We start from the raw sequence: 27,964 nt of genomic DNA, 5'->3' as shown, positions 1-27,964 counted from the left end.
TAGATCGTGGAACACTATAGGCCTAAGTAGCCTTACGCTAGCTAGTAAAAACACTAGAATTTAAATCTCTAATAGTAGATTGTATAGCTAGCTCACGGGGATCCATTTTAGATCTGCGGTGTTGAGAATATGGACGAGAGTCACGCGTTGTGGTGGGCGGCCAAGGTGGCCGATCACTATATGTGGCCGAACACTATATGGCCGAGCTTACGCCACTTCCGAGTACACTAAATACGGTGGATATAGGGGATACGGTACATACGGGGAATACGGTGCATACGGTACGCACAGGCAAGCAGGGTACTAACGTCATGCAGCGGTTACGTAACGCCCACCCCCGCAAACTCCGCACGACTTGGCGCATCAGGAAATCAGGGACTTTTTTTCGGTTCTTTGCCTACTTTTTTATGGCTAATAATTAAAATATATATTTATATAGAGAATCAAGATATTCCTAACACAGCTCTTTATCTATTTTCCTAACTACTTAGCTTTGTATTATACTACTACGCTAGCATCCGCTAAGTATAGATCAGACTTGGGAACAATCAATTTGGTCGGCCGTTTGATTCGCAAATGTGCCATATCGTGCTCCATGACACCGTACACGTCACCATCTCCGGCACGTTCGCGAATCAAACAGCCGACCAAATTAATTGTTCCTAAGTCTGGTATAGATCAGGGACCGATCCATCCGAAGTAGTACAGCGTCGTATCTACATCCAAAGCCTTTATTTACCACTTTATACTATAGAAGCCACTTTTAATAACTAATTTTTATCTACTAATATACATGGTTAAGTTTCCTTGGTTTAATTTTCTATAGTATAGGATTCTAAAACAAGTAAAAGTGCACGCTGGTTATGATCAGAAGAAAATTAGGACTCTGGTATAGATCAGTGCTCTTACCCTGACTCTTAGTAATCCTTAAAGTACCCTTATATAGTAATAAAAATCGTTAATATCACCCCTATGTAGATCATTCTATTCTGAATCCTATTGGCTGATAAAATGAACTGATGAAACTTACCCATGTATACAAGTGAGCGCACAATGCGGACCCTTGAAAATTAGGGGTGGATCGTACTAAGTATCTAGTCCTGTTCCCGCATATGAATTTGATTATGCATCGGTAACGAAAGATCCACGATCCCGTTCGCATCGAGACAGCCTACTGCTTTCTCAAGTATAGTAAACCGGAAGAATAGCAGCCCCTCACCCGTTAGCTACTGTTCTTACTGGGGTATGGTGGCAGTGTATACCTAGTGCGCACATCAAATTTTGAGGTCAATACCACAGGAGCTGTGCCCAAGAAACTTCTGATATTCTTCCAGACTCATAATGCCTGACCTGCATTCGTGAAAGAATCGATCGATTGATGCATTTTGGCAGACTCTAAGTTTTGTTGAGTCGAAACTAGAGTCAAATGAGGAGTTGATAGGAGCGTGTTTCAAAGAGAACGAATGAAAGAGCTATCATATCCCAAGCGCTTCTTGCTGATTGCGCGTTGGCTCAAAGATGCCGATCATGCAGGGTTGATCTAGGAATAGAGCTAGCTTGGATTAAAGTGGATCTCGCCATCCGGAACAAGTTTTTAACCAACCGTTCACAGAGGACGTAACATGCCAAAGACGTCATCTACCAATAAGAATTTTGAGGAAGGGTCGGATACGTTATCGATCCGAACCGAACAACTTGGGTTAATATAGAAACAGATAAAATCCACCACAGTTCTCACATGCTAGGATTCATTGTTTTTCAATCGAACCTCGTCTCAAGTTTTCAGATACACCCACACCTTTTGGTTAACATAAATCCATCTAAACACATTTAGTTGTTTGGCAACATGGAGACCTTAAGACCTCCAACGGTCGTCTTTCCGACCAGCCTGCCTCCACTTGTGCTCAATCCTGTCACCACTTCGATATTACTTGCCGCTGTGATTGCGGTATTCGTCCTAAGTAGAAAAAACAGCAAAATTCCTCACGCCAACCCTCCAGCATGGTATGCCCCAACGACTACGAATCAGGTGGACGCTGTGAAAAACGGCATGAATATCCTGAATGAGGCCCGGAAGAAGTTTCCGGACCAGCCATACCGATTCATCAACAATAACGGAGAAGTTCTTGTTCTTCCAACACGCTTTGCGAACACTATCCGTAACGAACCAGGTCTAAGCTTTTCGAAAACGGTCATACAGGTAGGTTCTGTCAATTCTATATACGAGGCAAGAAAAAGCTCATTATCCAGGACTTCCATGCCCATGTTGCAGGATTTACAGCTATGCAAGTCATAGACCATCAGGGGCAAATATTGCAAAACGTTGCTAGAAAACCACTCACCAAACTTCTCAGTAAGTTTGATATTAAGGAGAAATTTCGTATGGATTAAGGCTTATAATGCATCTAACTAGATACTGTTACCGAGCCCCTAGCTTCCGAAGCTATCTTCGCGATTGGCAAAACCTTGGGCAATCCTACCGGTAAGGCTTTGAGTCTAGGTAATCTTTCTGTGATTCACATGGTCTGACATAAAGTAGATTGGCAAGAAACCCTCATTTTGGACTCGACACTGGACATTATCGCACGTCTTTCGTCACGTGTTTTCCTAGGCGACAAACTTTGCCGCAACGAAGATTGGCTTAAGGTCACGAAGATGTATACCGTGGACATGTTCCAAGCGGCATTCGACTTGACGCTTGTGCCCTCTGCTCTTCAATTTCTCATTCCTCTCTTCTCTAAACAATGCAGTGTTGTTCGTGGAGAGCTACGTCGCGCTCAGGAGCTGATCAGGCCAGTGATCGAGGAGCGTCGTTTACTGAAAGAACAGGCACGCAAGGAAGGAAAGCCAATTCCGAAGTTCAATGATGCTATCGAATGGGGTGAGCAGGAATGCAAAGGTATCGGCTATGATCCTGCCTCACTACAACTCACTCTATCTTTTGCTGCTATCCACACCACATCGGACCTTTTGTCAAAGATCTTATTGCTCTTGGCTGGAGAGCCTGAGAAAATTGAACCCCTCCGGGAAGAAATAATTCGTGTCCTGAAAAAGGATGGATGGTGCAAAAATTCGCTGTTCAACATGAAGCTTTTGGACAGTGCAATGAAGGAAGCACAAAGAGTTTTGCCTAACGAGCAGTGTAAGTCATTGCAGGATTATTAAAGAGTCATCCCGCTGACGATGTATTTGAAGTGGCTATGCACCGTATCGCAACTAAAGACGTACACCTAAAAGAAGACAACATCACTATCCGCAAGGGGCAGTATATCTTGGTAGACACTCACGGAACACAACTACCCCCAAGTGAGAACCCAGAGAAGTTCGACATCTACCGTTGGTTACGCTTACGAGAAACCCCCGAATTTGCGAACAAAGCACACTTTGTAAGCACGAGCCCTGAACACCTCGCATTTGGCCATGGAACGCATGCCTGCCCTGGTCGCTTCTTCGCTGCCAATGAGGTCAAGATTGCGCTCAGTTTTCTTCTTCTCAGATACGATTGGGAACTGGCTCCTGGAACAACTGCTGAGCCGAATATCTTCGGAATCAACTACATGGTAAACCCGAAGACTACTTTGAGGTACAGGAAGAGAGAGTCGGAGATTGATTTGGAGGCTCTGAGGTTTGAGTAGTGTGGTGCAGTATCACATGATCAGACTGCAGATATACATTGGGATTTCTTTTCGAAGTCAATAGACACTACTTTCTTCGCTCAATATGTACAATACTTCAAATTGGATTTCAGCTCTATTGTACCATTTCAATCACGTATTGTGCCATACTCTCAAACAGATTTCTCACATTTCTGAAGTATTGGCTATCATGAGCCATTTCAAAGGGTGATGTAGTATTCAAGAAAGACTCAAAAGAGAACACTCAAATTGTATGGTCTATCGTAAGTGAGATGTGAGAGATTTTGCGCGTGTCTAAAAAGAAAAAAAAAAGGCTGATACGGTGAGGCTTTGAGCTTCTTCAACGTACGCGACAGCACGAGCGCGTGCGTTCACTGCGTCTTTTTCACCAAGTGCGGGATGTTTCCTGAGATTTGCTCTGCTGCGTACAAATACCACATCAACCATACCGCTAGTCGCACCACTGATCCAGCGTCTTGCTGTATTGCAGAACAGTAATTAATACGAGGCAGAAATTGTCAAGACAACTTATCTGCACGTCTATAAGAATCTCCGCCTAGTATGCACGCTTCATGAGCAACATCTTGGACGCATCTGGCGAGATAAACTTAGCATAGCTAATCTAGTCGTAGCGCTTAGTCTGATCGCCCGGCATCTTGAACTCGTAATCCAAGAGCAGGCGTACCATGATAATCTTGATTTCGTTTGCTGCAAAAAGCCGTCCCGGGCAAGCGTGTCTGCCGTATCCAAAGTACAAATCCCGAGTGTTGGCATAGACAAATTGCGACTGCGCTACCTCGATTTCCTTCGCCAATTGACGCTCCTTGTAGTATTTGGAAACTGTCAAAGTTTTCCGCGTTGGCATGCACATTTGAGTCGTAATTGAGCGCTTTCGAGGGGAGTTTGGATCGTGGTGCCTGCTGGAATCTGCTGGCCATTCGAGAGGGCGAAGAGTTTTAGGGCCATGCGCTGGAAAGCCGTTGCAGGTTTATTAGTACATGGTAATGTCACAGTGAGCCTAAGAAGACTTAATCACGGTTATAAGAAACATGCGGCCAATTTCCTCCAAGCCGGAGTCGAGCTTGACAAATTATTGCAGAGCTTGAGCATTCAAGACTCCACCATGAGCGGCTTGTACAACGCGAATCTCCTCCTGGAGTGGCACGATGTATTCGGCATGCTGGCGAGAGTATACAAGCAGTTTATTGCCGTCGTAGTGCACACTAATCGAACTAAGAGATGAACTCTTTAACTGCCGAGATTTCTAGCGTAACAATTATCATCCTACCACCAACAGACTTGATAGAGAGAAAAAAAAGTAAATTATAGGACCGTAGTACGATGCTAATATATAGCAGAAATCTAGTAGCTAGCTTAGAGCTAGATAATGTGCATTATCGACACTGAGCAATTCGTGATGGGGTTATGAGGTAACCTTCGCTTGTACGCGTGTTGGATGATACAGACGCTTTAGTAGTGTGGTCGCTTTGCAGCGTGTTTAGTGTAAGAGGGGAGATGCAAAGAGGTGATAGGTGTGGGATATACGCAATATATGTATTTCGTAGGAGCTTAAGGCTTCCGTGGTATATATTAACGTAAGAGTATAATACCATGATTGCGGGATGCTAGAGGATGTTTCCCTTTACTTATGCCCCAAGCAATATCTTCACTTATTCAATCCACATCGCTAAGCTATTCTTTGTTTAAATTTTCATTATTCCACCTATACATCTATCTGTATTGGACTGTACTTTATTTTGTCTCTACAACTCATCCCTTAGTTACCCGCATGCCGTTTTTTTCCCTCTAGAAACACGGAGGAGGGGGGGTATACACATCCCGAAAATGCTTCATTAACAACCAGAAAGAAAACAAAAACCTCCCATATCGTTAATGAGCGCGGAAAAAAACTCCAGTTGTGTGTATGCTTACTAATACGAAATTGTGAAGAAGATCCAAGAATAAGAGGAAGAAGAACAACGAGACAAGGCTGAATGCATTAAACAAGGATACAGGAGGATACCCGAAAAGTGTGTGTGTGCGAAGAAATTAAAATCCTGTCTCATATACTTCGTCATACGCCGTACGTTTGTACACTGGGTTCAGCTGGGACTTTCAAAGCAGGAGTATCAGTCGTCAACTTTTTGTTCCCAAAACGGTTGGCCAAATCCTCAATCTTGGGTATAAGCTCGCCAATTCGGAATGGCTTGCTGACAACATCGTCCATACCGGCAGCTAGCAAAGTAGCGATTTGCTCGCTGCGAGCGTTGGCCGTGACGGCGATAATGGGGACGTGGCATTTGAACTTTCCGTGCTGCTCTAGTTCACGAATTCTGGACGTGCATTGGAGACCGTCCATGACAGGCATTTCCTTATCCATTAGGACAACCGAGATATCGGTTAGGGGTGCGGTGGTAGTGGTGGAAGGGGAGGCCCAGAAGGTGGATGATTTCAGGAATTCGAGAGCCTCACCGCCGTGATTTGCGACAATGGTTTGTATGCCTTGGTTTTGGAGTTGGCGTTGAAGGACTCTTTGGTTGACTATAGAGCATCAGTGGTAATGCAATTAGAATGAATAGATTTGGTAACATACCCAAGTTGTCCTCTACGATGAGCACCTTCATCTCCTTCTTTGGCTTTGGTTTTGGTGTGACGTTGTCCTGTTTTGGCACAATCGCGAAGTCCTTGGTTACTGTTTTCGACTGTGACGGTACGGGCATTCCAGTCCTTCCCTTGTCTTTGGCATTGGACACTTTTCGTGACAAGGAAGCTGGAAGAACTTCCAATGTGTCTTTTGGCTCGATACTCCTCCTGCACTTGACGTAAAAGGCAAATGTACTTCCCTTCCCTGCCTCGGAAGAGACGCCAATCTCGCCTCCTTGCAACTCAGTGAGCTCCCGCGAGATGAACAAGCCTAGGCCAGATCCACCGTATTGGACATGGGTTCGTGGACTAGCTTGCGAGAAGCGTTGGAAAAGAAGTTTCTTTTCCTCCGGGGTTAGTCCTCGGCCTGTATCTTGAACTGCAAATTCCAAGAAGATCTCTTCGCCCTCTCCCCAGTCGGGGCCACATGTCTGGTCTATGCGTTTGGCCCGCATGGGAAAGTAGTTCACTGTAGGGTTGCTCCGTGCCGATGGGCGCTCTCGAGATGCTGAGAGGACTACTTTGATAGTCCTTGTTTCTTCAGTTGTTGTAAACTTAATGGCGTTTGTGGTAAGGTTGATGAGCACCTGTATCCAGATTAGTTATAAAAGAAACTGCCGCATGCACTTTTCCGCTCACCTGCAGGACTCGTGACGGATCAATTTTGACCCAATCGACTCCTAAACTTGTGAAAGAATCGGTGAGGACAAACTCCATCTGTATACCGGCTGTTTGAACCTCGCCTTCAAACATCTTCAATGCACGCTGTACGACTTGTAATGGCTGCGCATCTACCGGCGTTACCTATCAAGCATGTTAGACGATCCCAATTCTGTTTTCGCAAAAAAAACATACCATGAGCATTGCACTGTCGAGTTTCGACAATGTCAGGACATCGTCGACGATGCGCTTCTGATGTTGTGCGCACAAGGCGATCGTCTGTGCAGCATCTATAGAGTCGGCTACAATACCCGGCTCGATGACTTGAGAGCCTGAAGCCCTAAAGTCACCTAGGATAGTAGAAATTTCATCAGCACATTGGAGGATAGCGGAAAGGGGGTTTCGCATTTCGTGGCTCGTAATGTCGATAAAGTTCTCTTGTTGGCGTTTGAGCTCAACAGCCTCCTCCATCTTCCGTTTTTGAAACCCTTCAGCCCATTTTTGAGGCGAGATGTTCGTGATGCTACCGAAAACACTCTTGAGCTGCCCGTGTTCGTCCTTTTCGGGGAAAGCCGAGAACAGCACCCATGTGTCGCTCTTTGTGCGGTCCCTATCTTCCCAAGGTGCTTTGAATCGGAATTCGAGATTAATGGGCGTAGTATCGCTAACCAGTCGCTCCCAATGCTCAAGGATCAATGACTGATCCTCATCTCTGACGTAATCAATCCATCTGTCCGTCATCTCGGGCTCTCTTGGCACTCGTGCAATTTCGTACCACGTGTCATTGCAGTACGTTATTCTTCCAACATGATCAGCAATGAACAAACCTGCTGGTGATAACTCGGCCATGCGAGTGAACCTGGTCTCGCTTTCTCGGGCTTCCTGTGTGCGTGCGGCAAGCTGTGTAGAGAGATGGTATCTGTCTTCTGCTGCTAGTCGGGCTGCTCTTTGGCCCCTGCGTATTTCTTCTTCGAAAAGGACCACGGAAGCCAGTGATGTAGCAAGTTGTCGGCTAAGCAGTTGAACAAAAAGGTTGTAGTCATCATCATAAGGTCTCCTTGGATTGATGCCCATGATGAGGAAGCCAAGGATATTTTCACCCGTGGTGGGGTGAATGGGACAGATGACAATCTCCCGGCAAGGGTCTCCGAAGCCGCGCCATTCTATTCCTTCCATCATGGAGGCTGGCAAGTCATCCGATCCGATACTAACGACGGCAGGCTTATCCGTCTTCATGACTTCTCGGAAAACAGGCCCGAAGCCTTCTTGTCCGTCTTTGAGATCAATCTGATCGGGTGCAGCTTGGTGCCCAGCTGGAACGCCCAATGAGCCCTCCAAGTAGCACTGTTTTGAGCCGAGCAAGCTGCTGGAGTGCAGGGAGGACGAATCGCTGTCGTTTTCGTCATTAACGCTGTAAAGCATGACTATTGGGGTGTCTAAGTCATTTTCGGTCAACGCGAGAAGCACTTGATCCCAGAAGCCCTTGATTTCCCTAGCGGTTGCAGTCCGTTCGCCGACTTCGCGGAGCGTGAGCATACGCCTTTCGGCAACTTTCCGTCTTGTCTTTTCAAAGGCCGGGTTGTAGAGACCCATTACTGTTCCATCCTCACCGACCATGGGAATGATGGACCAGGAAAAATATGCCTCCTCGACGAAACCGTTCCGCCATATGAACAGGCAATCGTCATCCTTCATAGTTGCCTGACCAGTGAGGCGTGCATTTGCAAAAACGTCCTTGACCTCGTGCCAAATCTCTGCCCAGGCAACTCTGTAGCTCTGGCCCATGAGTGCTGGGTGTTTCTGACCTGCCAGGCCTAGTTTTGGTGGTTAGAGAAAGGAGCAGTTTTGTCAAGTTTCAACATACCGATGTAGGCCTCGTTGTAAATGGCTACAAGCTCTTCACCCCAGTACATGGCTGCGGGATGTGGGCTTGCCCTGGCAATAGTCAGTATTGAGCTGCATGGGTTCATACCAAACAAAGAATTAAAAAAAAAAAAGCGGCGCTCACATGATAAGGTTGCACATGGCACGCAGATCGTTAGACCAGTACTCAATGGGGCCCAAGGGTGTTGAGGCCCAGTCTATTGAGCGAGCAAATTGGATGTGTTTGGGTAGAGTAGGAGATGGGGCTAGCCTGGTCCAATCGAAGAAGCCCATGTCGCGAACTTCCTCGCCCACGTCATCATCTTCTCTATAGAACGGGTCAACGTCGCCTGCAACATGAGCTCGCAATACACACTGGTTAACAAATGGCGCAGATTCTTCAATCGATGTTATGTTTATTCTGGACGGAAGGTCCGGCACCATAGTTTTGTCACCAAGTTTGGAGTAGGTTGGATCAGGTTGTGGTGCTGCAACGGAAGGTCTCGATGCTTTTTGAGAAATGGCAGGCCCTGTACTGCCAAAGTAATCTTGCGCTTCATCGATGCGGGGTGGAGGTGATGTGAAAGCAGCGCCGTTGCCTGATGTATGCGCTACTGCTGATAGCATAGGTATGGCAGCTTCATTGAGCACATCCGTGGAGGGGAGGCTTGTTGCAGGGGCCGGTACATGGCCCGAGACAACGCGCAGTCGTTTTCGTAGGGTAAAACACGACCACAAAATTCCGCCGTAATCCACTGGAAGAGAACTAGCATCGCTGTCCTGTCCCTGGCGTGCTGGATTCAGTAACCAGGCACGGAATTGATGCGTCGCGTTTACAACCGAGTCTTGAGGCGTGGATGCAGGCGATTTGCCAGCCACCAGCTCCCAGGCTGAAGAGTTTGATCGAAGGGCATTGTTGGCAAAGAGTATCTGCAAAGTGGTCGATTGTGGGGTTCGAGTTATAGTAGATTCGCCAATGTCGATGATAAAGGTTGGTCGACCATCTTGTTCGAGCAGCTCGACAATGCCAATGGATGCCAGGACCCGCAATGGGTCGCTCTTTTCTCGCGAGTCTGGGGATGCTGTGCGCGGTAGACTGGAGCGCTCCGACGATCTTCCACTTGCGCCGGGTGGAGGCCCTGGCGGGCTCAAGCCACTATAGGTGCCTCTTGCAAGGGTGACGGTCTTGATGCTACTCTCTTCGTGAGTTTTGCTAAGCATGCTTGCTGCCGCCTCTGAGCTGGAAAAGCGCGGGGGCAGGTTGAGTCTGATGGTTCGCGAGGAGAAGAAGAGCGGCGACAGAGGCTCGGTGGGGAGGCGAGTCTGGGCAGCCTTGGAAAGAGTGAAGCGGTCGAGCGAATAGCGTAGAGAAGGGAGGGCTCTGCGGCGCTTGTGCAAGGGCTCGATGGCGGGCGGGGCCAGTCGCGAAGAGATTGAGGCCAGAGGGTAGTCGCCGAGGGACGGGGTAGAGCGTTTGATGCCGGCAATGGCAGGCGGAGCGAGCGTTGGCTGCGTGCCGCTGTGTGGTGGGCGGCGCTGCAGCGGCGCAGAGCCCGACCGCTGGTGTAGGTGGTGGTTGTTGCTAGGGGTTGTCGACAGGCGGGCCCATGGGTCGTGGGGATCAGGCAATTCAAAGGGGAAGTTGAGAGGGACAGGCGGCGGGTCTGGTGTTTTTGCGATGAAATGGTGTTGTTGGCAAGTGTCTAATTGGCGCTGATCGGGCGTGCGGTCAAGAGCCGTCGTCGAGTCATTCCCTGTACCTGTGAAGATTGAGCGCGGCTCCCTCATACGTAGTGGTGCTGGGATGCGGCAGGGCAGGGCAGGCGAAGGACCGTCGGTGCGCCCTGGATGGTCCGTCTCACTACAAAAGTGGATGTCGAGGACGGCTGTCGTCGTCGTCGTGTTTGGCCCGCGATGGCATTCAGGTCGATTGCATGGAGGCCAGGGGATTGACGTCGCTAGCGTGCGTATTGCGCTATACGTACTTACCAGCCCCGCCGAGAAAGATGTGCGACGACGGCGAGATGCAGAGGCGCAAATATGGTTTCTAGGGCGCTTTTTTTAGACGGCGATGCAGCAGAAGTGGTGTCTTTGGGACACGAGACGAGACGAGACGACGCAGACAATGTCAGTGTAAGTATCGACTGTGCCTCAGCTGGCGTCCAGGCAAAAAGAGTCCAGTCCACCATGGCCCGCAGATCTCGCTTGCCTGTCTACTTGCTTCTTAGCCAGGCCGGGAATCGCATTCGCATCGACGATGGCTTCTGTGAGGCGCACGCTTGGCGCAACGTTTCTATCTGCCATCCAAGCATGTCCGTGGCCGCAACCACAATCGCGGCTCTGCGATGACGGGCTACATGGGATTTCAGAATGCCCTACTTGTTCAATTTGGCTGACAGAAGCCCATGATTAGGGGATCGGCCTTGAAGCCGGGGTTTCAGTGTTGGCACGTCGCGAGGTCATGACATCATTGGCCCGCGGTCTAGACCGCCCGCCCGCCCGCGGCGCTGCCACGCCAGTGCCAGATGCGTACTTACTGTCAGTCTGCATGCCATAGCAGATAGCGTTCCTTTATCTACCATTGTTGCTGTGAGCAGCGTGGCAGCCTGCAGCTAGACACCGGGCCCTGAGCACATGTGATTCTGGTCTTGCATATTAATCACGACAATTCCCATGCTCCCGAAGCAGCACTGATGGCCACCATTTCCCACGTGCGACACCGCACCGTCCCGCACGCAGCACTCCAGCAGCCAGGGTCTCGTGCGGCGGGGCGCTTGTCGTCCCGATTTCGTCCATACGCCCACACAAGAATACCACGAGCCAACACACGACTGACACTGCCCAGGCACCAAGGACCGTATCCAGGCCACAAAGGCCACAAAGGCCACAGTATGCATCTACTTACTATGTAAGCATAGCTATTCATGTCCCTTGACTGCGTCACGCAGGCGCTGTCAACTGGCCACCGCCGCACTATGATGCGACACACTCTACTCTACTACTTAGCACGCCCACAGCACTGGAATCTGCTGCAACGGCTTGGGCTTGTGGCTAGTAGGCGTACTCGGTACTGCCTACTGCCTACTATCTACTGTCTACTGTGTAGGCGCCCATTAGTCAGCCCCCAACGCCCTTCGCGTCCATCGTGACTTCCGGCCGGGTGCACCTGCCTCGCCACTGGCCAGCTGTGGCAGCCGTGGCTGGGTAGGGTACAGATTAAATCAATGGCGCATGCGTCGCTAAGCCTCACTCCATCTGCCACACCAAGCCTTTCCATACACCAACCCATGTCGCCCGACTCCCTCTACTTACACCATGTCATTAATCCCGCACTTGCTGTTACCAAACGCCCGCCAGCCCATGGAACTGCCAACGGCCATTGGCCACCATCCAAACATAGACGCGGTGACACAACTCTATCCAGGCCTATCCAGGCCGGTAGATACGCATCCATGCTATTGGTGTAGTCTACTCTCGGGCATACTTGAGCAATCGCCGCAGAAACCCAATACCGAAAATACTTTCACATACACATCGCCAAGTCTCACTAATCCACTCCTCACAGCAGACGGGATCAGGCTAGCCTCCGCAAGTAGCAAGCCGCTTCGTCCCCCCACTTTTCAACCCGCTTGCCAATGGAGTCGTCGGCTGTCCTCTGCCCCTCTGCTTGGTGCAGTATGTCCCTCTGGTGCATGCACATGTCGCCAACCGTGTACGCCCTGAGCAATCTGCTCCCATGCCCCCATGCCCCCATGCCCCGTGGAGCTATGCGTGCCCAGAGGCTGCCATCAGACGCCCCGCTGATATCCAGCAATGCCCACTTTCTTTTGCTTTAAAAGCCTTCTTCTGTCCCCGCTCACACGACAAACTTCAAACTTCCTCTTCGCCCCTTTCTCGCCTTGCAACTGCTCGTCTATTTGTTGTTGCCTAACACCTGTTCACCATGGATTTCCTCAAGAAGAAGATGAAGGAGCTGTTGGACGACGACGACAAGAAGCCAACAGGTAAACATGCTTTCATACACACAGTCGCAATCCAAATCCTAACGTTATAAAGACTCCCAGAGTGCCCCTCCTCATGACTCGCACGCCGGCGCCCCCGGTGGTGCTGGTCCTGGCGACCGCTCACTGTCCGATTCATACTATGGGAACAGTGGTCCGCCCCAAGGTCAAGGCTATCCTCCCCCACAAGGTCAGGGCTATCCTCCCCAGAGCCAAGGTTATCCTCCTCCTCAGGGCCAAGGCTACCCTCCTCAGGGTCAGGGATACCCGCCTCAGGGCTACCCACCCCAGGGCTACCCTCAGCAACAGCCGTACGGTCAGGGTCCACCCCCACCAGTAGGCCCACCAGCGCCCTACGGCGCACCTCCTCCAATGCCGCCTGGCTGGACCCAGCAATGGGACCAGAACAGCCAACGCTGGTTTTACATTGAGCAAGCCACTGGACGTACACAATGGGACCCACCTGCCCATCTACCGCCAGGCCCATACGCTCCCCCAGCTGCCGGCGCACCCTACGTGCCCGCAGCTGGTCATGATGAGCGTGGCTTGTTCGGAAACACTCATGGCCACCAGGGACACGACTACACTCCTTCTGGCCAAGCTACCAACCAGAAGGAGGAAAAGAAGGGTCACTCGACTGCTATGCTGGCCGCAGCCGGTATTGGAGGTATCGCCGCTGGTGCCTTTATTGGCCACCAACTTGGTATGTTTCTCCTCTCTCCCTCTTTTCCCAATGTTTTTCGCACAACTAACAACCACCAGCTGATGATAGCGATGATGAAGCCAAGGCTGCTGCAGCCGCTGCCCCCCCGGCCGCAGCGCCTTACGGCGGTGCTCCATATGGTGCGCCTCCTCCATCAGATCCCTATGAAAACGCCGCAGCCTTTCAAGAGCCTCCACCAGTTCCTACGCACGACGCGGATGGCTCCTCAATCTCAAGTAGCGACCGCGAGTCTCTGGAGGAGAAGCGCCAGGAGCTCATTGAGGCTCAAGAAGAGTACCAAGAGGAGCTCGAGGAAGCCTACGATGATTAAGCGCTGTGATTTTTCTTTCCTCTTCTTTCAATCGAATCTCTTTTCTCATTGACTGTAAGACTTGCGTACAAACACTGAGCGAGTTTGTAAATCAATCAAATGGAATTACTTCATCCTGTCATTCACTAAAATGAATTCAAGAAAAAAACCAAAGGAAATTAGATTCCATTATCCAAATTTCATTGCCATTCTATTCGCATGGGAAATAACAACAACACGCGTTGAAAGTACGAAGCAACGACAGCAAAACACTGCCTGCTGAAAGAGAAAAACTCCAATCCACCCCTATTCACTCTTCTCTTTCCCTCCAGCTCCCTTCATATATCTCATACAAATCCCTATGTTGCGCGCACACGCGGCCCCCTTCCTTCCCCTTCCCCTTCCCTTTCATCCCAGTATATATCAAACCCCATCATATCGCATTCGCATTCGATTAAAAGCAAGTGGAGAAGTGCAGGGAACCCTCGCGCGGACGGGGTGGCCGCACCTCAGGACCAATGGATTAATGGAGAGAGAAAGGGACTAGCAGCAGTCGCAGCAGTCGAGGCAGTCGAGACAGCATTCGCAGGTTTCACCACAGAGCCAGCAGCAGCAGAGTGTGGCCAAACTACATTTATTTGTTAGTTTGAATTATTCGTTGTTGTTTTGTTTTGGGGTTGTTCGGCGGGGGGGGGAGGTTTTTTTGTTTCAAGGGAAGAAATGGGCAAAAGAGCAACTTACCAAGCAGTCAGACAACCCCTATCCTTCTTTTCCTCTGGTGGAGGTGGTGGTGGCGCTTGTTGGTAGTACATCTGTATGCGACTATGGTTAGCCATTTTGTTTCATAATATTTCTTTGCGATTTACACAGAAGCGCGAGAATCGTGCTTTGAATTGTTGCTGTTGTTTTCGTGAAAAAAGAATGGGAAACGTACGGGTTGCTGAGGAGGAGGACCGTATCCAGGCTGGGGAGGGCCATAGTTCATCTGTTGTTGCTGAGGATAACTCATTTTGATTTGTTGTCGCGGAGCGATTTAACGTTGCGATGTGTGCGGTTATGTAGTGACGTTGAATTAAGCAAGTCGCAAGAGGCTGGGTTCCGTGGCTGGTGTAGTTGTGGCAGAGATGGGCTGTGGCTCGACACAAAAAAGAGGTAGAGGAAGAGAGAAGGGTCTCCAAGGTTATTTGTGGCACAGCACCACAAGCGCTTTAGATAAGTAGGTATAAGTAAGGGGCCAAGGATAAGCGGCTTCCCCCGTATTCCTTGACATCTGGCACAGCAGCCACTCTAACTGGCTGTTTCGGCACTGCCGCCCTTCGCAACATGCTCGGTAAACGGATAGGACGGATGCTGCGCGAAAAGGGCAATTAGGGCTGCCGGTCTTTTTTGACGCGCGCGCACATACCCACTAGTAGCACAGCGCACAGCTTAACCACAGGCATTTGCAGGGCCGAAAAAAAGGCGGATGAGTGGTTTGCTCGGCGCCACATGCGTGTGGCTCTTTGGGCGCCTGCGTGTGGCAGCTGCTCAGGCCCCATGAGACATTGGAGTGGAACGGTAGATGCAAGAATCCTTGTCTTTACGCGTATGCAATTGTCTTGGGAGAGGAGGCGCACGAACTCGCGTATGTGCTTACGCCATAGTATAGTACACAGATGGTGAGAAGGAGCCAGTGTTGCATCGTCGGACATTGCGTTGCCAGTCAAATTTCCCATCTTACTTTACTAGAGTACAGCATTGATCAATTCCTTCTTCTCGCTCAACCAGTACATCGCGGTTTTGTGGGTAGCTTGACAGTAAGATTGCTTGCTTGGAAACCTGTGTTGCATGAAGTGTCGCTCGCACATGCATGCTTGCCGTTCTTTCCGTAGTCTAGTGCCCACTTTAGTTTAGCTGTGGCGCTACACCTGCAGCTAGCGATATCACACGAAGCTAATTGCTGTGCCGTGGCTCAGTCCTCGTAAGTCCTATTCACTTGGCATCTTCAGCCACGAAAGGCTCGTTGACTGAAAAAGCACCTTTATCGTGTCCTTCTACCACTGGGTATGTGCTTCTCTTCGTCACGTTGTTGAGCCACACCCAGGAGGCGCAGCATGGTTGGGATCCGATTCTATGGCGGTGCAACTGCGGCGTCAATGCATGTGGCTCGGTCAAGTTCAACGCCAAGCCGTGAACTTTCATTCGCCAAGATTATGCCAAGAACCGGAAAAGTTGATCCAAGTTGGAGCCACGAGACGCAAGTGAGAATGTTGATGGAGGCCAGCTGTTCACGGATCTGTGCGAATCATTTGCGTGTGGCGCAGACCACTGGTGCCGATGATTCAGAAGGCATGCAACAAGGCGTAAAGCGTATAGCAGTTACATCCCTCGATTAAAAGGGCGATTCGGGCGAAGCATATGAGTTTGAAACTCTCCCGCGGGTACATGCATTCGGCGGCATTGTCTTGACAGCTGATTGAGTTCTGTCTCGGCTGACGCCTTCCAGCAAAGACCTTGTTCAAAGATGGTTAAAGTTGCGCTGTTTCTTCAATGGCAGATTGGGCCTCCACTAGCCGGGGCACGAAGCCACGCTCCTCTCTTCTCTTCTGCACCCACTCTCCAAATGGTCTCCAGATCGCCTCCTTCTCTGCGGGTGTCAAGCTCGCAGCGAGGCCGCTCGTGCTCGTAGTTACGAACACTCTGGCCCCTTTCCAGGGATTGCCGCTGGCATCCAACTCTTGTTCCACGTCTTCTGGACACTTGCCCATGTTGTTTTTCTCGTCTTGCCACCCATATTTGAACTCATTCTTGCCAGGATTCTTGCCATAGCGATAACGCCATATTGCCTCCCAGATGCCCTTGCCAACTATGCAAACGGCTTCTGGCTTGTATTTTAGGAATTTTGCATCGAGGTTGGCAGTACCCGCTGACATTTCTTCCTTGGAGAGCTCGGCTGCATTTTTGGACGGGCGGTCTACAATGTTTGTATTGCCCATGCAGAACAGGGCTGGAAGACTGCGGTCCTCTTCAGGCTTCAAGCGGCGATTTGTCAGACCTGACGCGTGGAGTAGCTTCCAAAAGTGGTTTGACGGGTGCGCGTACGCATGCCCAGCAGTCGCAGTTTGAACACCTGGATTTGTACCGACAAACACGCAGATTAGGTTTGGTTCCAATATGTCAACGAGCGGAGACAAATGGGCATATTTTGATGGGAGGGCATATTGGCCAGCCTTGCGCTTCTTTGTCAGCTGTCGGGTAGATCCCTGGGTACTTCCGACGGATGCTATGGTGGCCGTTCTAGGGCGCTTGGTCGGTCGGTCGAAATTGGTCGATACCGAGATCTCGGTCGATGTCGCATCTTGTTCCTCATACGCATAGCTGCTCAGTCGGTCTTTAAATGATGCTGACGGAGGTGCTGCTGGCGCATCGTCGGGTTCAGGGCTGTCGCCGTCGCTTAGGACATGTTGTGGCACTTTGTCATTCTGATTTCTCAATTTTCCTGAGCGTGTTTGCGGCATCGAGCTTGCACAGCTATAGATATGGGTTGGTTTGTAGCTCAAGTGATCGTAAAGAGTTCCGGCAAAGCAGATAGGGGTGGCGCTGTGAACTTGGCAATGTTGCACGTGGTTCCGCGTTCCGGGATGACGCACACGCGTTGACATCCTTCCCGTGTTTTCCGCTCCTTATCAACGTTAAGCTTCGCTCCAAGTCCACACCTTCTCCGCGCCTACACATTCGCGAAATTTGGCCGTCAGATGAATGGCTGTTTTCGCTTTGTTACCGCCTTCTCAATACACAAAGCCACTCCATACTAGACCGTATCAACAGGGTATGCAACGTATTGAAGCAAGAGCCGATGCCAAAAGCCCACAGCCAGGATCATATTTCACTACTCAGCAGCTCCATATAGTGATGAGGCTTAAATGCGAGTTGATGTGAATTTTCCTCCCTTTGGTTGGTGGGTTTGCCATCGATGATTGGGTAACCCAATGACGAGGTAAGCTCGCTGGGTACGCCAACCGAGAGATGTGAAAACCCAATTTCAGGCATTGTATTTGGAGGCGCGAACTAATCACAGCACTATCGTGTCAAGAAGGCGAGCAGCTTGACCCATGTTACCTCAACCGTAAATCCTACATGTCGGCTTAGAAACATGTGAAAATACCTTTATTCAGTCATCCCAACCACCAAATGACAAGAAAAGAGACTCATTTGCTGCTGTAATAGATGTTGTGATGGTATACAGCGGGCAGCAGTTTTATTGGTGCATCGAAAGTGTGAGGGTATGGTAGATGTCTAGTGCGGCCACGAGGCAGCATCATGTATTACAATTACACCTTTCAGCAGGTCATTCGCAAGAAGCTGTTGTAATAGCAGCTCTTCTGCAGTCTTCACAGCGTGTATATGACACGGCATGTTTGAAATGCCGGTTGCAACGAGGTCTTTTCGTGCTGCAGTTACGACACAATGTTTTTGGCCCACCGCTTCAATAGCAACGTTCGGCCCACATGAGGCTCACAGAAACGTGGTTCCTGCTCATGTCTTCAATACGTCACGTATATGCATCTTTTCACAGCACGAACCAGAGAATTTACATTATAAGTGCACGCCAGCTCGCTCACTCTTGAACTGCCACAATGATCTTTTCAACACTGTACCTTTTCTTCGTCCATCACTCACGAACACTGTTCCGCTTTCTCGCAAAATGACCGAAATCACCAGCTCCGCGCCTATGATCGGCGACTGCACACATGCTGTCTCGCCTTCTCTTGTGGTCAAGCTTCCACTCTCTCAGAATGCCTGCCCAGTATGCGTCATCAGCTCTCAAATGGCTGCAGTTCGAGCGGCCCAGAATCACTTCTTGACGCGTGGAGGCGTCTTCATGTCCAGTTCAGGTGACGTTAAAAAGCATGTCGTCGCTACAAGGTACTGGAGAAAGACAAAAATCGCACTGGCAAATACCATCATGAAGTTTGAAGACTTGCTCAAAGAGCCTGGCCTGCCAATTGAAGACATAGCAAGGCTGAGTGAAGCACTGGGGGCATGGGACGACCAGAAGATGTTTCTGAGTAGAGTGCCAGGCTTGAGATATGTTAGAGGGCCAGAAACACCTGTACCAACAGAAGAGGATAGGGAACGTGCAAGGGTGTTCATGAACTGGGTGCGAAATACAATGAAGAGGGAGATGATACTGAGCGCTATGAGAGACAAAGTCAGGTCGATACCAGCTCGGCCACCTGACAAAGACCTGCCTGGATGGCAACTCATAGAGCCCAGGTCATTTTGCGTCTCCTCCCTTATCCCAAGCCCATCAACAGCTCCCCCACAAATCGATTTCCAGGACAACTGGCAGCAAACACTCGCTCCGTTCTCCCCAGTCTTGATTCAATCTCCCCAGCAATCCTCGCACAAACAAAAGATGGAAACCACCCTCCCGTCAACCTCCCTCACAACCACCACCACCACCTACACGTATCCAGCCACCCCCAAATCCATCTTCCAAACCTTCCGCACCCTCATCACCCCGAAGCCCTCTGACCCCACCCCTAACCACAAACAAGTCCGTATCTCCCCTTCCGTAACCATCTCCTCCGAGCACCTCTCCACTGCCAACCCCTCCCCCTTCAAGTCCCTCTCACGCACCTGCACCACCGCCCCGCACTCCATCCACGCGACCGCCGAGCACAAGCGCCACAAATACGCATACTTCCGGCGGCACCCAACCTACGAGCCGGGAGCGTGGGCGTCGGCCGAGGGGTCAAGAAAGGCGAATACGAGTTTCTATCATGCGAAGCCGTGGGCGGTGGAAATGTATGTGGGCAGGGAGTTGAAGAGGGAGGAGAGAGAGAGGAAGCTTGCGGTGCAGTTGGGGAGGGATGGACGGAAGTGGATGGTTGCGATGGCTGAGGTGGGGAAGATGGATGTGCAGAGTGTGAGGCTTGAAAGGTTGGTTGTTTGGTTGTCAGGGCTGGGAGGAGGGTAAGGTCGTGGTGGTAGCGGCGGAGGTGGAGGAGATGGATGTAGGGGGGTTTGTCTTGCTGGTATATGATATTTTGGCGTTGTAGGCATGTTAGTTTTGAGTTGGTGGTAATGCTTCTTGGTAATTTCAAATATCTAGTCTCAATGTGATTGTAATATCGTTGCTTGGCTGTTCGCTTTCCAAATACAACTTTGGCGATGCGAGACTCTGGGTGGATTGTAGTTGCATCGTAAGCGAACGGTGACACAAGCTACGAAGCATAGAGGTCGTCTACCGCTTACGGAATTCTGATCCAGGATTGTAATTCATACAATACAAATTCCGTGACGTGATATATCGCTAGCATGTAAACAATAATATTAAGCATTATCTGAGGACATAGCTTTACCTCCGAGTATGATTACACAGTAACACATTGTCATGATAACTAACCGCATGATTGGTTACACAGAGGACACCAAGTTTTCATAGATTCTTAATATCAACAAGGCGACCATATCTCATATTTATATAACACTGTACATAAACTAAACATGGCGCATTAATGAAAGTTACCTGACTTGCCCGAAAATACTTCCAGCATGACTTTCATCTCAACCGAACATTCTCGCCCAATAGGTCAGGCAAAAGCTGGAGATATCGCCTGTGATTTATCACACAGATAACATTGTGAAGAAAGGACTTCCAATATTTATATAAAATTCCACTTGGACAGCAAAATTCACATTTCTCAATATCACTTATGACTAAATCAGCAGAGCAAGATCCTCACACACATTTTTATACACCGTTTCTCAATTTTAGAACTTGAAATCAGTTTCGCCACTTTCCACTCAACCAAACTCCAACAAAAGCAAGGCAAACACATAATGGGGGGACAACAGACCTCAGAACTGGGGAATGGTGTTTCTCAAATGCTAGACCAAACTGGTAAGCACACGTACCACATCTTTGAGGCCAATGAGCTCCTAAGTAGCTACAGCATAAAAGACCTCAACCGTCTCGTCCACGGCCCCAACATCCACGCGCTAAACTGGACGCCGGCCGTAACAAACGTCCGCACAGGCACTTCAACCACAGTCCGCCACCACTGCAGCCAAGGCGTGAACCACGCACGAACCGCCGAATGTTACAACGACCTCATGCACCAGAGCTACTGTCCCTGCTGGGAATATAGCGAGTCTGACGGGTGGTACCGCTGCGGGCTGCAGCAAATGGTCATGTCGACCGGCTGCAAGAAACACAGAGACGATGAGATGCGGAAGGTGTTTGACAAGATACGAAAAGGGTATCCTGTATACGGATGGGAACTAAACAGACCAGGCAGTGGGGAATCAAACCAGTGTTCCGAGTCGAAGATGAAAGCCATTGTAGAGGCGTCCAAGGCTGAGCAGGAAGAAGTCGAGAAGCAGCTTGAGGAGTGTGGGAAGGTAGATGAGAGTGTTTTTGTGTACGCGCGGATGAAGAAAATGGAAGAGGAAAGGGCGAAAGAAAGGAAGTGGCAGAGAAAGAATGAGAAAGAGAGGGCAAGGTTGGGTAAGTAAGGGATCTCGTAGTGGGATCTACAAATCGCGGTGTTTTCTAAACAAACAGGTCTGAAGACTTGGCCCAGTCGCGTCTCCATTTCTTGCAGGTAAGGTAAGTGATAGTTATGATAGCGAATAAAACACTCTGCTGCTATTTTGGTGAGAAAGGCCTGTAGGAACTGGTGACATTGTTATATGTGAAAGGGATCGGAGCGAGAATGTGTAGATTCTGCTTCGTCCCAAGAACTAGTAACGAGAAGCAACAGGAAGTCTCCACGCTTCCAATGCACTTGTGTGATGTACACCATACTATTGGCATAGAATTTTTGGAAGATTTCGCTGACTTCGAATATCTCTGGCAGAGCCCAGGTAGCACCAACAGTCTTCTGGAGTCTTGGGTGAAATTCTGTCTTGATCTCGGAGGCAATGGGAGAGAGAAGAGGAGGGGTGATTCAAACGAGAAGGAGAGAACCGGGAAGACACATCGATATTCAGGCGCTCGAATCGAATAGGGAACTACGACCAAAATGATCAATGATGGGTAGGTCGTTATTTGGTAGTAAAATAATATGTTAATAAGGTGCGCGATAGGTACGTCAGCATATTTCGTCTTGATATATCCCTCTATATAGAAGCTTGAAGAAATCGAAGAGTTGTATCCGAGTGGCTCAGTCAGTGGTCAGAACAGGTGTGTTATATAAGGTTGAAATTCATATTGGAGTCTGAAAGCAGGTACAAATACTATATGAGTGCCAAGAGACTATACCCGTTTGGGCAAGACATCATAACAAAGAGTATCTCGCAATCAGTTCTCAATTCGCAAACGCGGTGCTGCAAGCCGCCAGCATCAAGTTTCCCAGTCGCAATTCAAGTGTCCAAATGGCAATTGGGCACAGAATCACGATCAAGTAAGTGTTTGGCTACCATGGATGCGGAACATTGTCTAGACTTGTCTGCTAACGACATTGGGATCAAGGACCCACTGCGGCTGAAGGGTCAACCATACAGTATCCACGAGGCTGAGCAAGCCTCAAAAATAGACTTGCCCTGCATCCCAGCAATTGGTTGATGGCTGTGTGGGTATTTGAATGCCTCCGAGGGGGGGATGGCTTGATACCTAAGGTCAGCCACAGCGGGGTACTTGTTTGTGTTGCGCTGGGGTGAATTTGCTTTTTCGAACGAGACGCATCGTCTACATGTGCTCTAGAATCCATTGAGCAAAGACACCAATATGTGGTGGTATGTCCACAATGGGGTTTAAAGGATGGGTTTTTGAAGAAATGGGATAGTGTTGTTGGAAGTGCAAGGATTGTACGATGCGGTCTGCAAGCCGGCCACAAGTTCGTGCGTGCTTACAGCTGTGCCTCAGCAGCGCCTCTTCTTGGGAGTACAGCCCCCAAAGAGAAGCTGAATTTCAGGGTAACATAAGTACTTGTTTCACCCACGGTTCAGCTGCATATCAGCTTCTTCAAGGAGTTAACACGGACCATGTCTTCTACGGTTACGCAAACTAGCGTCGATGCGAAAGCTGAGGAGATACTCAAGATTATCGAACAATATGGTTTGAACTACGAGCGGACTGGCAAGTGGGATGGGTTTGAGACGTTCTTGCCGATCGTCAAAGGACAGGTTGAGCGCAAAGAGCCCGTGCTTATGCTACTTCCTGGTTTTCCGTTCAAGTCTCCAAACACAAAGGATAAGGTGTTGGGTGTTTTGCCTGATCTGGGCGAGGAGCTCGCGCTGAAGCATCTGGATGGGCTCTGCGAGAAGATCAAGGCAGTCTATGAGTTTGGCGCAGAATGTCATATCACCTCCGATGGTCTTGTATATAACGGTATGTTACCCCACGTTCCCCCCCCCCCGCCCCCCCACATATTTATGTCCTTCACTAATGACAATAGACCTTCTCGGCGTGAGTGACGAGACGGTATGGAATTTTGGACAAAGTGTTCGGCAAATGGCGGCCGAGAACAACCTCAACAACATCAGCTTCTTACGACTGTGGGACATACTCAAGTATTCAGGAGACTTCCAATCCAAAGAATACTATCTCGAGAATGCATCCAACATCCGCAAAGAACTCAAGCGACAGTATGGAGACCCCAAGTTCGAGGCTGATATGGCGAATACTAGCACTAGCGACATGCAAATGACGCATACCAAGTATCTCGAATTTCTGAAGCAGGACCTGGCGTTGAACGAAAGACATGTTGCTCTTTCCCCAAAGGATCAGGCTGCGAACATTGCAAACACGGCAAAAGAAATGATGGGTCGGTGGAAGGCCTTCTCAGCTGCAATGGCTGCTGTACCTACGCAGTATGTGCGTCTGTCTATTCACGATTCTGGTGGAAAGGATAAGCTGTCCATGGCTGTCATTCCGCAACAAGAAAAAGGTGCACTCGGGGCAACACCGTGGCACTCTACACTTGTCATTGAGGAGGATGGGTCGATGCGCACTGTGCAGCGGTGCAAGGTTGACGAGACCAAGTATCGTCTTGTGTATCGCGATGGGCGGCCTTATTGTTTTCGAGCTGTGGCGGGCAGCGGGCAGGACTCGAACCAAAGCTTTGCAGATCTATATCCTAGTGGTCTCACGATTCGAGATCGGAGGGCAGTTTCTGACGATCAGCGAAAAGGCTAGAGCGAGGAGTAAAAAGGAAATATGCCCACCAAGGCTTGGCTAGGAGTATTTGCCTGGTGTTGAAGATGACGTCTGAGTTGACATAGTTGGGCAGTGGATGGATGAATGAGTGACAGCGAATATGCACGAGCAGCAGATGTGGTACGATTGTGTGGTGTCAGCGGGGCCGTGTCAGGGTACAGTTCACACGCGAGATGCCGAGGACGATCAATCAGGTCATTGGGTCGGGTGAGGCTGGAAGAAAAGGCGAAGGCCGCCCAAAGACATGGTCGAGCGACGACGGTGCCCCTGTCTCGTACGCTCAGCCTGGCGAGGATCGGTCGATGAAGGGCAGGCGACCAACCGCCTGCGGCCATGGAGGGCCGGTGTAGCAGGGAGACGCCCACGCGCATGCAGGAAATGTGCAATATGCGACTCGGGCTTCTGGGTGCTTGCGTGTGAGCATGACCGGGACGATGGATTTGTGAGGGGACTCGTGTTGTGGTGGACAGCGTCATGCGGGTGTTTGGTTGTAGCACACACGTCAGCATGCGTGTATGTGCATGTACATGTACATGTACATAGATGCACGCAAATATATGGTACGTGTGCAAGTACAGGTACATGGTACACTCACACTGGTACTGCAGGCCCAGGTACGGGTGTGCGGCAAGGTTGCATCTCAATGTGCATCGGAAAGTCGGGGCTCGGAACGTGGCCGATCGGAAGGGGCTTGGCAGGCGTGGGTGTGCTGCAAAACCATCTTCGATTGCGCCCCGTCCCCACCTGGCAGTCGGCATGCATGCATGGAACTGACTGCTACTGGTGCCCGAGAGAAACACCGGCGGGTGTTAGGACTAGTCCATCATATGGTTGCACGATCAACGGGTCCCAGACTTGTCTTCCTCAGCCCTCTGCTTCCTATGAGGATGCTGCAGCCCCTTGAGTGCCTTGCCATCTTCGCATGTGCTCCTGTCTTGTGCAGATGCTGACCCCACCCCCGGAAGACGGAGGCTTCGACTCTCCTGACAATGCGACCCTGACTGCGACCCTGACTGCGACCCCGACCGACGAACAATGCGACTGGACCGCCGCCCTGCCACAAACTCCTCACATTCGCTTCTTCCGCAACACCGACTGGTCGCGCACTCGCCTTGGCCCCCTTGACACCTGGAGTCCGACGCTGCGACTCTTTGCCAGTTATGTCCTCACAGACTCGCGCGCCGCATGTCTCTGGTGGGGAGACATTTCCCACATGACCGCCATCTACAATGACAAATATGCCCCTCTTGCCGCCGGCGTCCACCCTGGCCTCATGGGATCCCTCTTTCAGCATGGCTATCCAGAGCTGTGGCCCTCCGTCAGCGCCTATTTTGAACAGGCAAAGAGCACCGGCATTGGCGTCGACTATAGTTCGGCTCTTTCGACCTTTGTCGAGCGCAAAGGCTACCGCGAAGAAGCCTTCTTTTCCGGTGGCTTTACACCCGTAGGCATGCCTGGCATAGTAGAAGGCTACATCAATCATGTGTGAGTTTTTTTTGGTCGCGCCAGATGTGCGCCCATCATGACAGTAGTACTGTTGAAGCGCAGGTAGCATTTTGGATGCAGAGCTGATGTGCTCCCCAGTTACGAAGTAACCACGGAGAAACTCACCGAGCGCCGCACAAAATGCTTGAACAAGCTCGCCTCCGTGCCTCCACGGTCTATCGACAATATCTGCTCGCACATCCTCAACACGCTGGAGACGAATACGCACGATGTGCCCATGGCTATGTTGTATAGGATAGATGAAACGGCAGGCTCCAATTCACTGAGGCTGCATGGCCATATAGGCCTTCCCGAGGGCCATCCTCTTCTTGTGAACACGGCTACGATCGATAGTGAAGAAGGACTCATACCGGACATGCGACGAGCTGGCACAGACCAGACCATAATCAATTACGACGACCGCTTCTCATCTGTCGACTGGAAAGGTTGGGGTGCGCCGTCTGAGAAGATTGTCGTCATGCCTATCATGTGCGGTGGGCGTCTCTTTGGCTATCTCATCTTCGGCACGAATCCTTACCGTCCACATGACGAAATGTGCGAGCAGTTCATTCGAGACCTCAACCGCATGGTGTCGAGTCTCATGACTGCTGCAGTAGATTATGAGTCCAACAAGAAGCACCAGGTCCAGCTTGAAGCGGACCTCGCTTTCAGCGATCTTAAGCTACGCCATCTCATCGATCACGCGTCGGTAGGTATGTGCCATGTTTCCCTGGATGGATATATGCTTTGGGCAAACGATTATTACTATGAATTGGCTGGACAATCGCCGACCAATGACTCCGATGGTCTCGCCCTCTTCTTCGACGCATATCATGAAGATGACCGCGCAAAATCAGAAGAGATTTGGGAGCGTCTGCTCAAGGGCGACGACCAAGTCACCGTCGACCTCCGTTTAAAACGATTGTATACGCCTCCAACAGGCGATCCAGAACCGGCACAACTTCAGGTCCTCGCATTCCCATACCGCAACGAACATGGCAGCGTGGTGAGTGTCATGGCTTGTACTACCGACATTAGCCGATTATGCTGGGCAAAGTCCTTCCAGGCTCGACAGGCTGCTGAAGCTAGAGAAGCGAAAAGACAACAGGAAGCCTTCATCGATGTGGTCTCCCACGAAATGCGGAATCCACTCAGTGCCATTGTGCACTGTGCTGATTCCATCACAACCGCGCTTGAAGAGTGCCGTGCACAGATTACCGATATCCCCAAACCCTGTCTAGACATTCTCAACGACAACATGCACAGTGCCAACACGATCATGCAATGTGCGCACCACCAGAAGCGGATCATTGATGACGTGCTTACACTGAGTAAACTCGACTCCATGCTCTTATCGATTACCCCAGTTCCTGTTAAACCTATGAAACTCGTCGACTCCATTGTCAACATCTTCCAAGCCGAGCTCAAGACAAACAACATCGCTTACAGCATAACACCAGATCCTTCTCTCTCGGAACTCGGCATTGATCATCTATGTTTTGATCCATCTCGGGTGACGCAAATCTTCATTAATTTGCTTACAAATGCTATCAAATTCGTCAAACCGTCAAAAAAACCAGCAATCTCAATTCGCTATGCTGCAAGCCGATCAAAACCACGCGCTCTCTTTCCCAGCGATATGTTCTGGGCAACTGACGGCGAAACGCCTGCTGATGTCACTAGCAACCCAGACTGGGGTACTGGCGAGGAGATATACTTGGGTTTTAGCGTAACAGACTCTGGTATCGGGCTGCAAGAGAAGGATATCGACAAGATTTTTGAACGCTTCAGACAGGCAAACGTAAAGACGCACGTGAATTACGGAGGCAGTGGTTTAGGTCTCTTTATATCCAAAGAACTTACCGAAAAGCAGGGAGGTGAAATCGGGGTTGCCTCTGTCCTGGGTGAGGGCTCGACTTTCGGATTCTATGTCAAGACACGAAGAGTAGAGCCCCAACCTAAGACACTCAAGGAAATGTTCCATCAAGTAGGAAACACGGAGTTTGCATCTCGACAACTACGTGTGCTGCTGGTGGAGGACAACATCATCAACCAGCGAGTTCTCGGAAAACAGCTCAAGAAAGCCGGTTGTGATGTCACCGTAGCAAACCATGGTCTCGAAGCGCTCGATTGCTTGGACCGACAGACGTTTGACATCGTTTTGATGGACTTGGAAATGCCAGTACTCGATGGCCTCGAAGCGATGCGCCAATTCAGAACGAAAGAACTCAACGAATGTCGGCCGATAAGACTGCCCATTATTGCAGTAACGGCCAATGTACGGAAAGAACAAATGGATACGGCCATGGCTGCCGGGGCAGATCGTGTCATGCAGAAACCTTTCAAAGCAGCCGACCTGGTATTTATGATGAAGTCATTGATACCGCAGCTCGCGCCATTATCGATTGATCCACCAACACCAGGATTGGGTAGTAGATCAAGTGCTTTAGTACCTTGAGTATTAGGGACCACCTTTGTCATCTCCGATGAAACAAAGCACCATACCGATGATTCAGA

At 50.1% G+C, this 27,964-nt stretch overlaps 10 protein-coding genes across 10 annotated transcripts; 6 read left to right on the top strand and 4 right to left on the bottom strand.

Moving 5' to 3' along the window:
- Window positions 1–1,846: 1,846 nt before the first annotated feature.
- Window positions 1,847–3,635, top strand: COCMIDRAFT_104012 (uncharacterized protein; the record flags this gene model as incomplete). Its single annotated transcript, XM_007693061.1, has 5 exons — window positions 1,847–2,200; window positions 2,251–2,353; window positions 2,414–2,482; window positions 2,537–3,142; window positions 3,196–3,635. The coding sequence occupies 5 exons, from the start codon at window positions 1,847–1,849 to the stop codon at window positions 3,633–3,635; spliced, it is 1,572 nt and encodes a 523-aa protein (XP_007691251.1).
- A 622-nt stretch (window positions 3,636–4,257) lies between these two features.
- COCMIDRAFT_104003 (uncharacterized protein) lies at window positions 4,258–4,500 on the bottom strand (the record flags this gene model as incomplete). Its single annotated transcript, XM_007693060.1, has 1 exon — window positions 4,258–4,500. One exon carries the CDS (start codon window positions 4,498–4,500, stop codon window positions 4,258–4,260), a length of 243 nt encoding a protein of 80 aa, XP_007691250.1.
- A 1,209-nt stretch (window positions 4,501–5,709) lies between these two features.
- On the bottom strand, window positions 5,710–10,589 carry COCMIDRAFT_104045 (uncharacterized protein; the record flags this gene model as incomplete). The annotated part of the gene is made up of 7 exons (XM_007693059.1): window positions 5,710–6,176; window positions 6,229–6,865; window positions 6,918–7,082; window positions 7,134–7,861; window positions 8,039–8,752; window positions 8,803–8,873; window positions 8,947–10,589. The coding sequence occupies 7 exons, from the start codon at window positions 10,587–10,589 to the stop codon at window positions 5,710–5,712; spliced, it is 4,425 nt and encodes a 1,474-aa protein (XP_007691249.1).
- Window positions 10,590–12,744: 2,155 nt separating this feature from the next.
- Window positions 12,745–13,836, top strand: COCMIDRAFT_39687 (uncharacterized protein; the record flags this gene model as incomplete). The annotated part of the gene is made up of 3 exons (XM_007693048.1): window positions 12,745–12,805; window positions 12,858–13,505; window positions 13,565–13,836. The coding sequence occupies 3 exons, from the start codon at window positions 12,745–12,747 to the stop codon at window positions 13,834–13,836; spliced, it is 981 nt and encodes a 326-aa protein (XP_007691238.1).
- A 522-nt stretch (window positions 13,837–14,358) lies between these two features.
- On the bottom strand, window positions 14,359–14,824 carry COCMIDRAFT_39686 (uncharacterized protein; the record flags this gene model as incomplete). The annotated part of the gene is made up of 3 exons (XM_007693047.1): window positions 14,359–14,443; window positions 14,557–14,627; window positions 14,750–14,824. The coding sequence occupies 3 exons, from the start codon at window positions 14,822–14,824 to the stop codon at window positions 14,359–14,361; spliced, it is 231 nt and encodes a 76-aa protein (XP_007691237.1).
- A 1,498-nt stretch (window positions 14,825–16,322) lies between these two features.
- Window positions 16,323–17,312, bottom strand: COCMIDRAFT_104028 (uncharacterized protein; the record flags this gene model as incomplete). The annotated part of the gene is made up of 1 exon (XM_007693058.1): window positions 16,323–17,312. The coding sequence occupies one exon, from the start codon at window positions 17,310–17,312 to the stop codon at window positions 16,323–16,325; it is 990 nt and encodes a 329-aa protein (XP_007691248.1).
- Window positions 17,313–18,499: 1,187 nt separating this feature from the next.
- Window positions 18,500–19,777, top strand: COCMIDRAFT_104050 (uncharacterized protein; the record flags this gene model as incomplete). Its single annotated transcript, XM_007693057.1, has 2 exons — window positions 18,500–19,081; window positions 19,193–19,777. The coding sequence occupies 2 exons, from the start codon at window positions 18,500–18,502 to the stop codon at window positions 19,775–19,777; spliced, it is 1,167 nt and encodes a 388-aa protein (XP_007691247.1).
- Window positions 19,778–20,643: 866 nt separating this feature from the next.
- On the top strand, window positions 20,644–21,318 carry COCMIDRAFT_104063 (uncharacterized protein; the record flags this gene model as incomplete). The annotated part of the gene is made up of 2 exons (XM_007693056.1): window positions 20,644–20,877; window positions 20,956–21,318. 2 exons carry the CDS (start codon window positions 20,644–20,646, stop codon window positions 21,316–21,318), a joined length of 597 nt encoding a protein of 198 aa, XP_007691246.1.
- Window positions 21,319–22,788: 1,470 nt separating this feature from the next.
- Window positions 22,789–23,941, top strand: COCMIDRAFT_8156 (uncharacterized protein; the record flags this gene model as incomplete). The annotated part of the gene is made up of 2 exons (XM_007693037.1): window positions 22,789–23,134; window positions 23,202–23,941. The coding sequence occupies 2 exons, from the start codon at window positions 22,789–22,791 to the stop codon at window positions 23,939–23,941; spliced, it is 1,086 nt and encodes a 361-aa protein (XP_007691227.1).
- A 964-nt stretch (window positions 23,942–24,905) lies between these two features.
- On the top strand, window positions 24,906–27,905 carry COCMIDRAFT_104001 (uncharacterized protein; the record flags this gene model as incomplete). Its single annotated transcript, XM_007693055.1, has 2 exons — window positions 24,906–25,447; window positions 25,547–27,905. The coding sequence occupies 2 exons, from the start codon at window positions 24,906–24,908 to the stop codon at window positions 27,903–27,905; spliced, it is 2,901 nt and encodes a 966-aa protein (XP_007691245.1).
- Between the last annotated feature and the right edge of the window lie 59 nt (window positions 27,906–27,964).

Source organism: Bipolaris oryzae (assembly GCF_000523455.1).
Source record: "Bipolaris oryzae ATCC 44560 unplaced genomic scaffold scaffold_150, whole genome shotgun sequence".
In the NCBI taxonomy this organism is placed as follows: domain Eukaryota; kingdom Fungi; phylum Ascomycota; class Dothideomycetes; order Pleosporales; family Pleosporaceae; genus Bipolaris; species Bipolaris oryzae.
The sequence above is the reverse complement of the archived record's forward strand: the minus strand, read 5'-3'. Positions and strand labels throughout refer to the sequence as shown.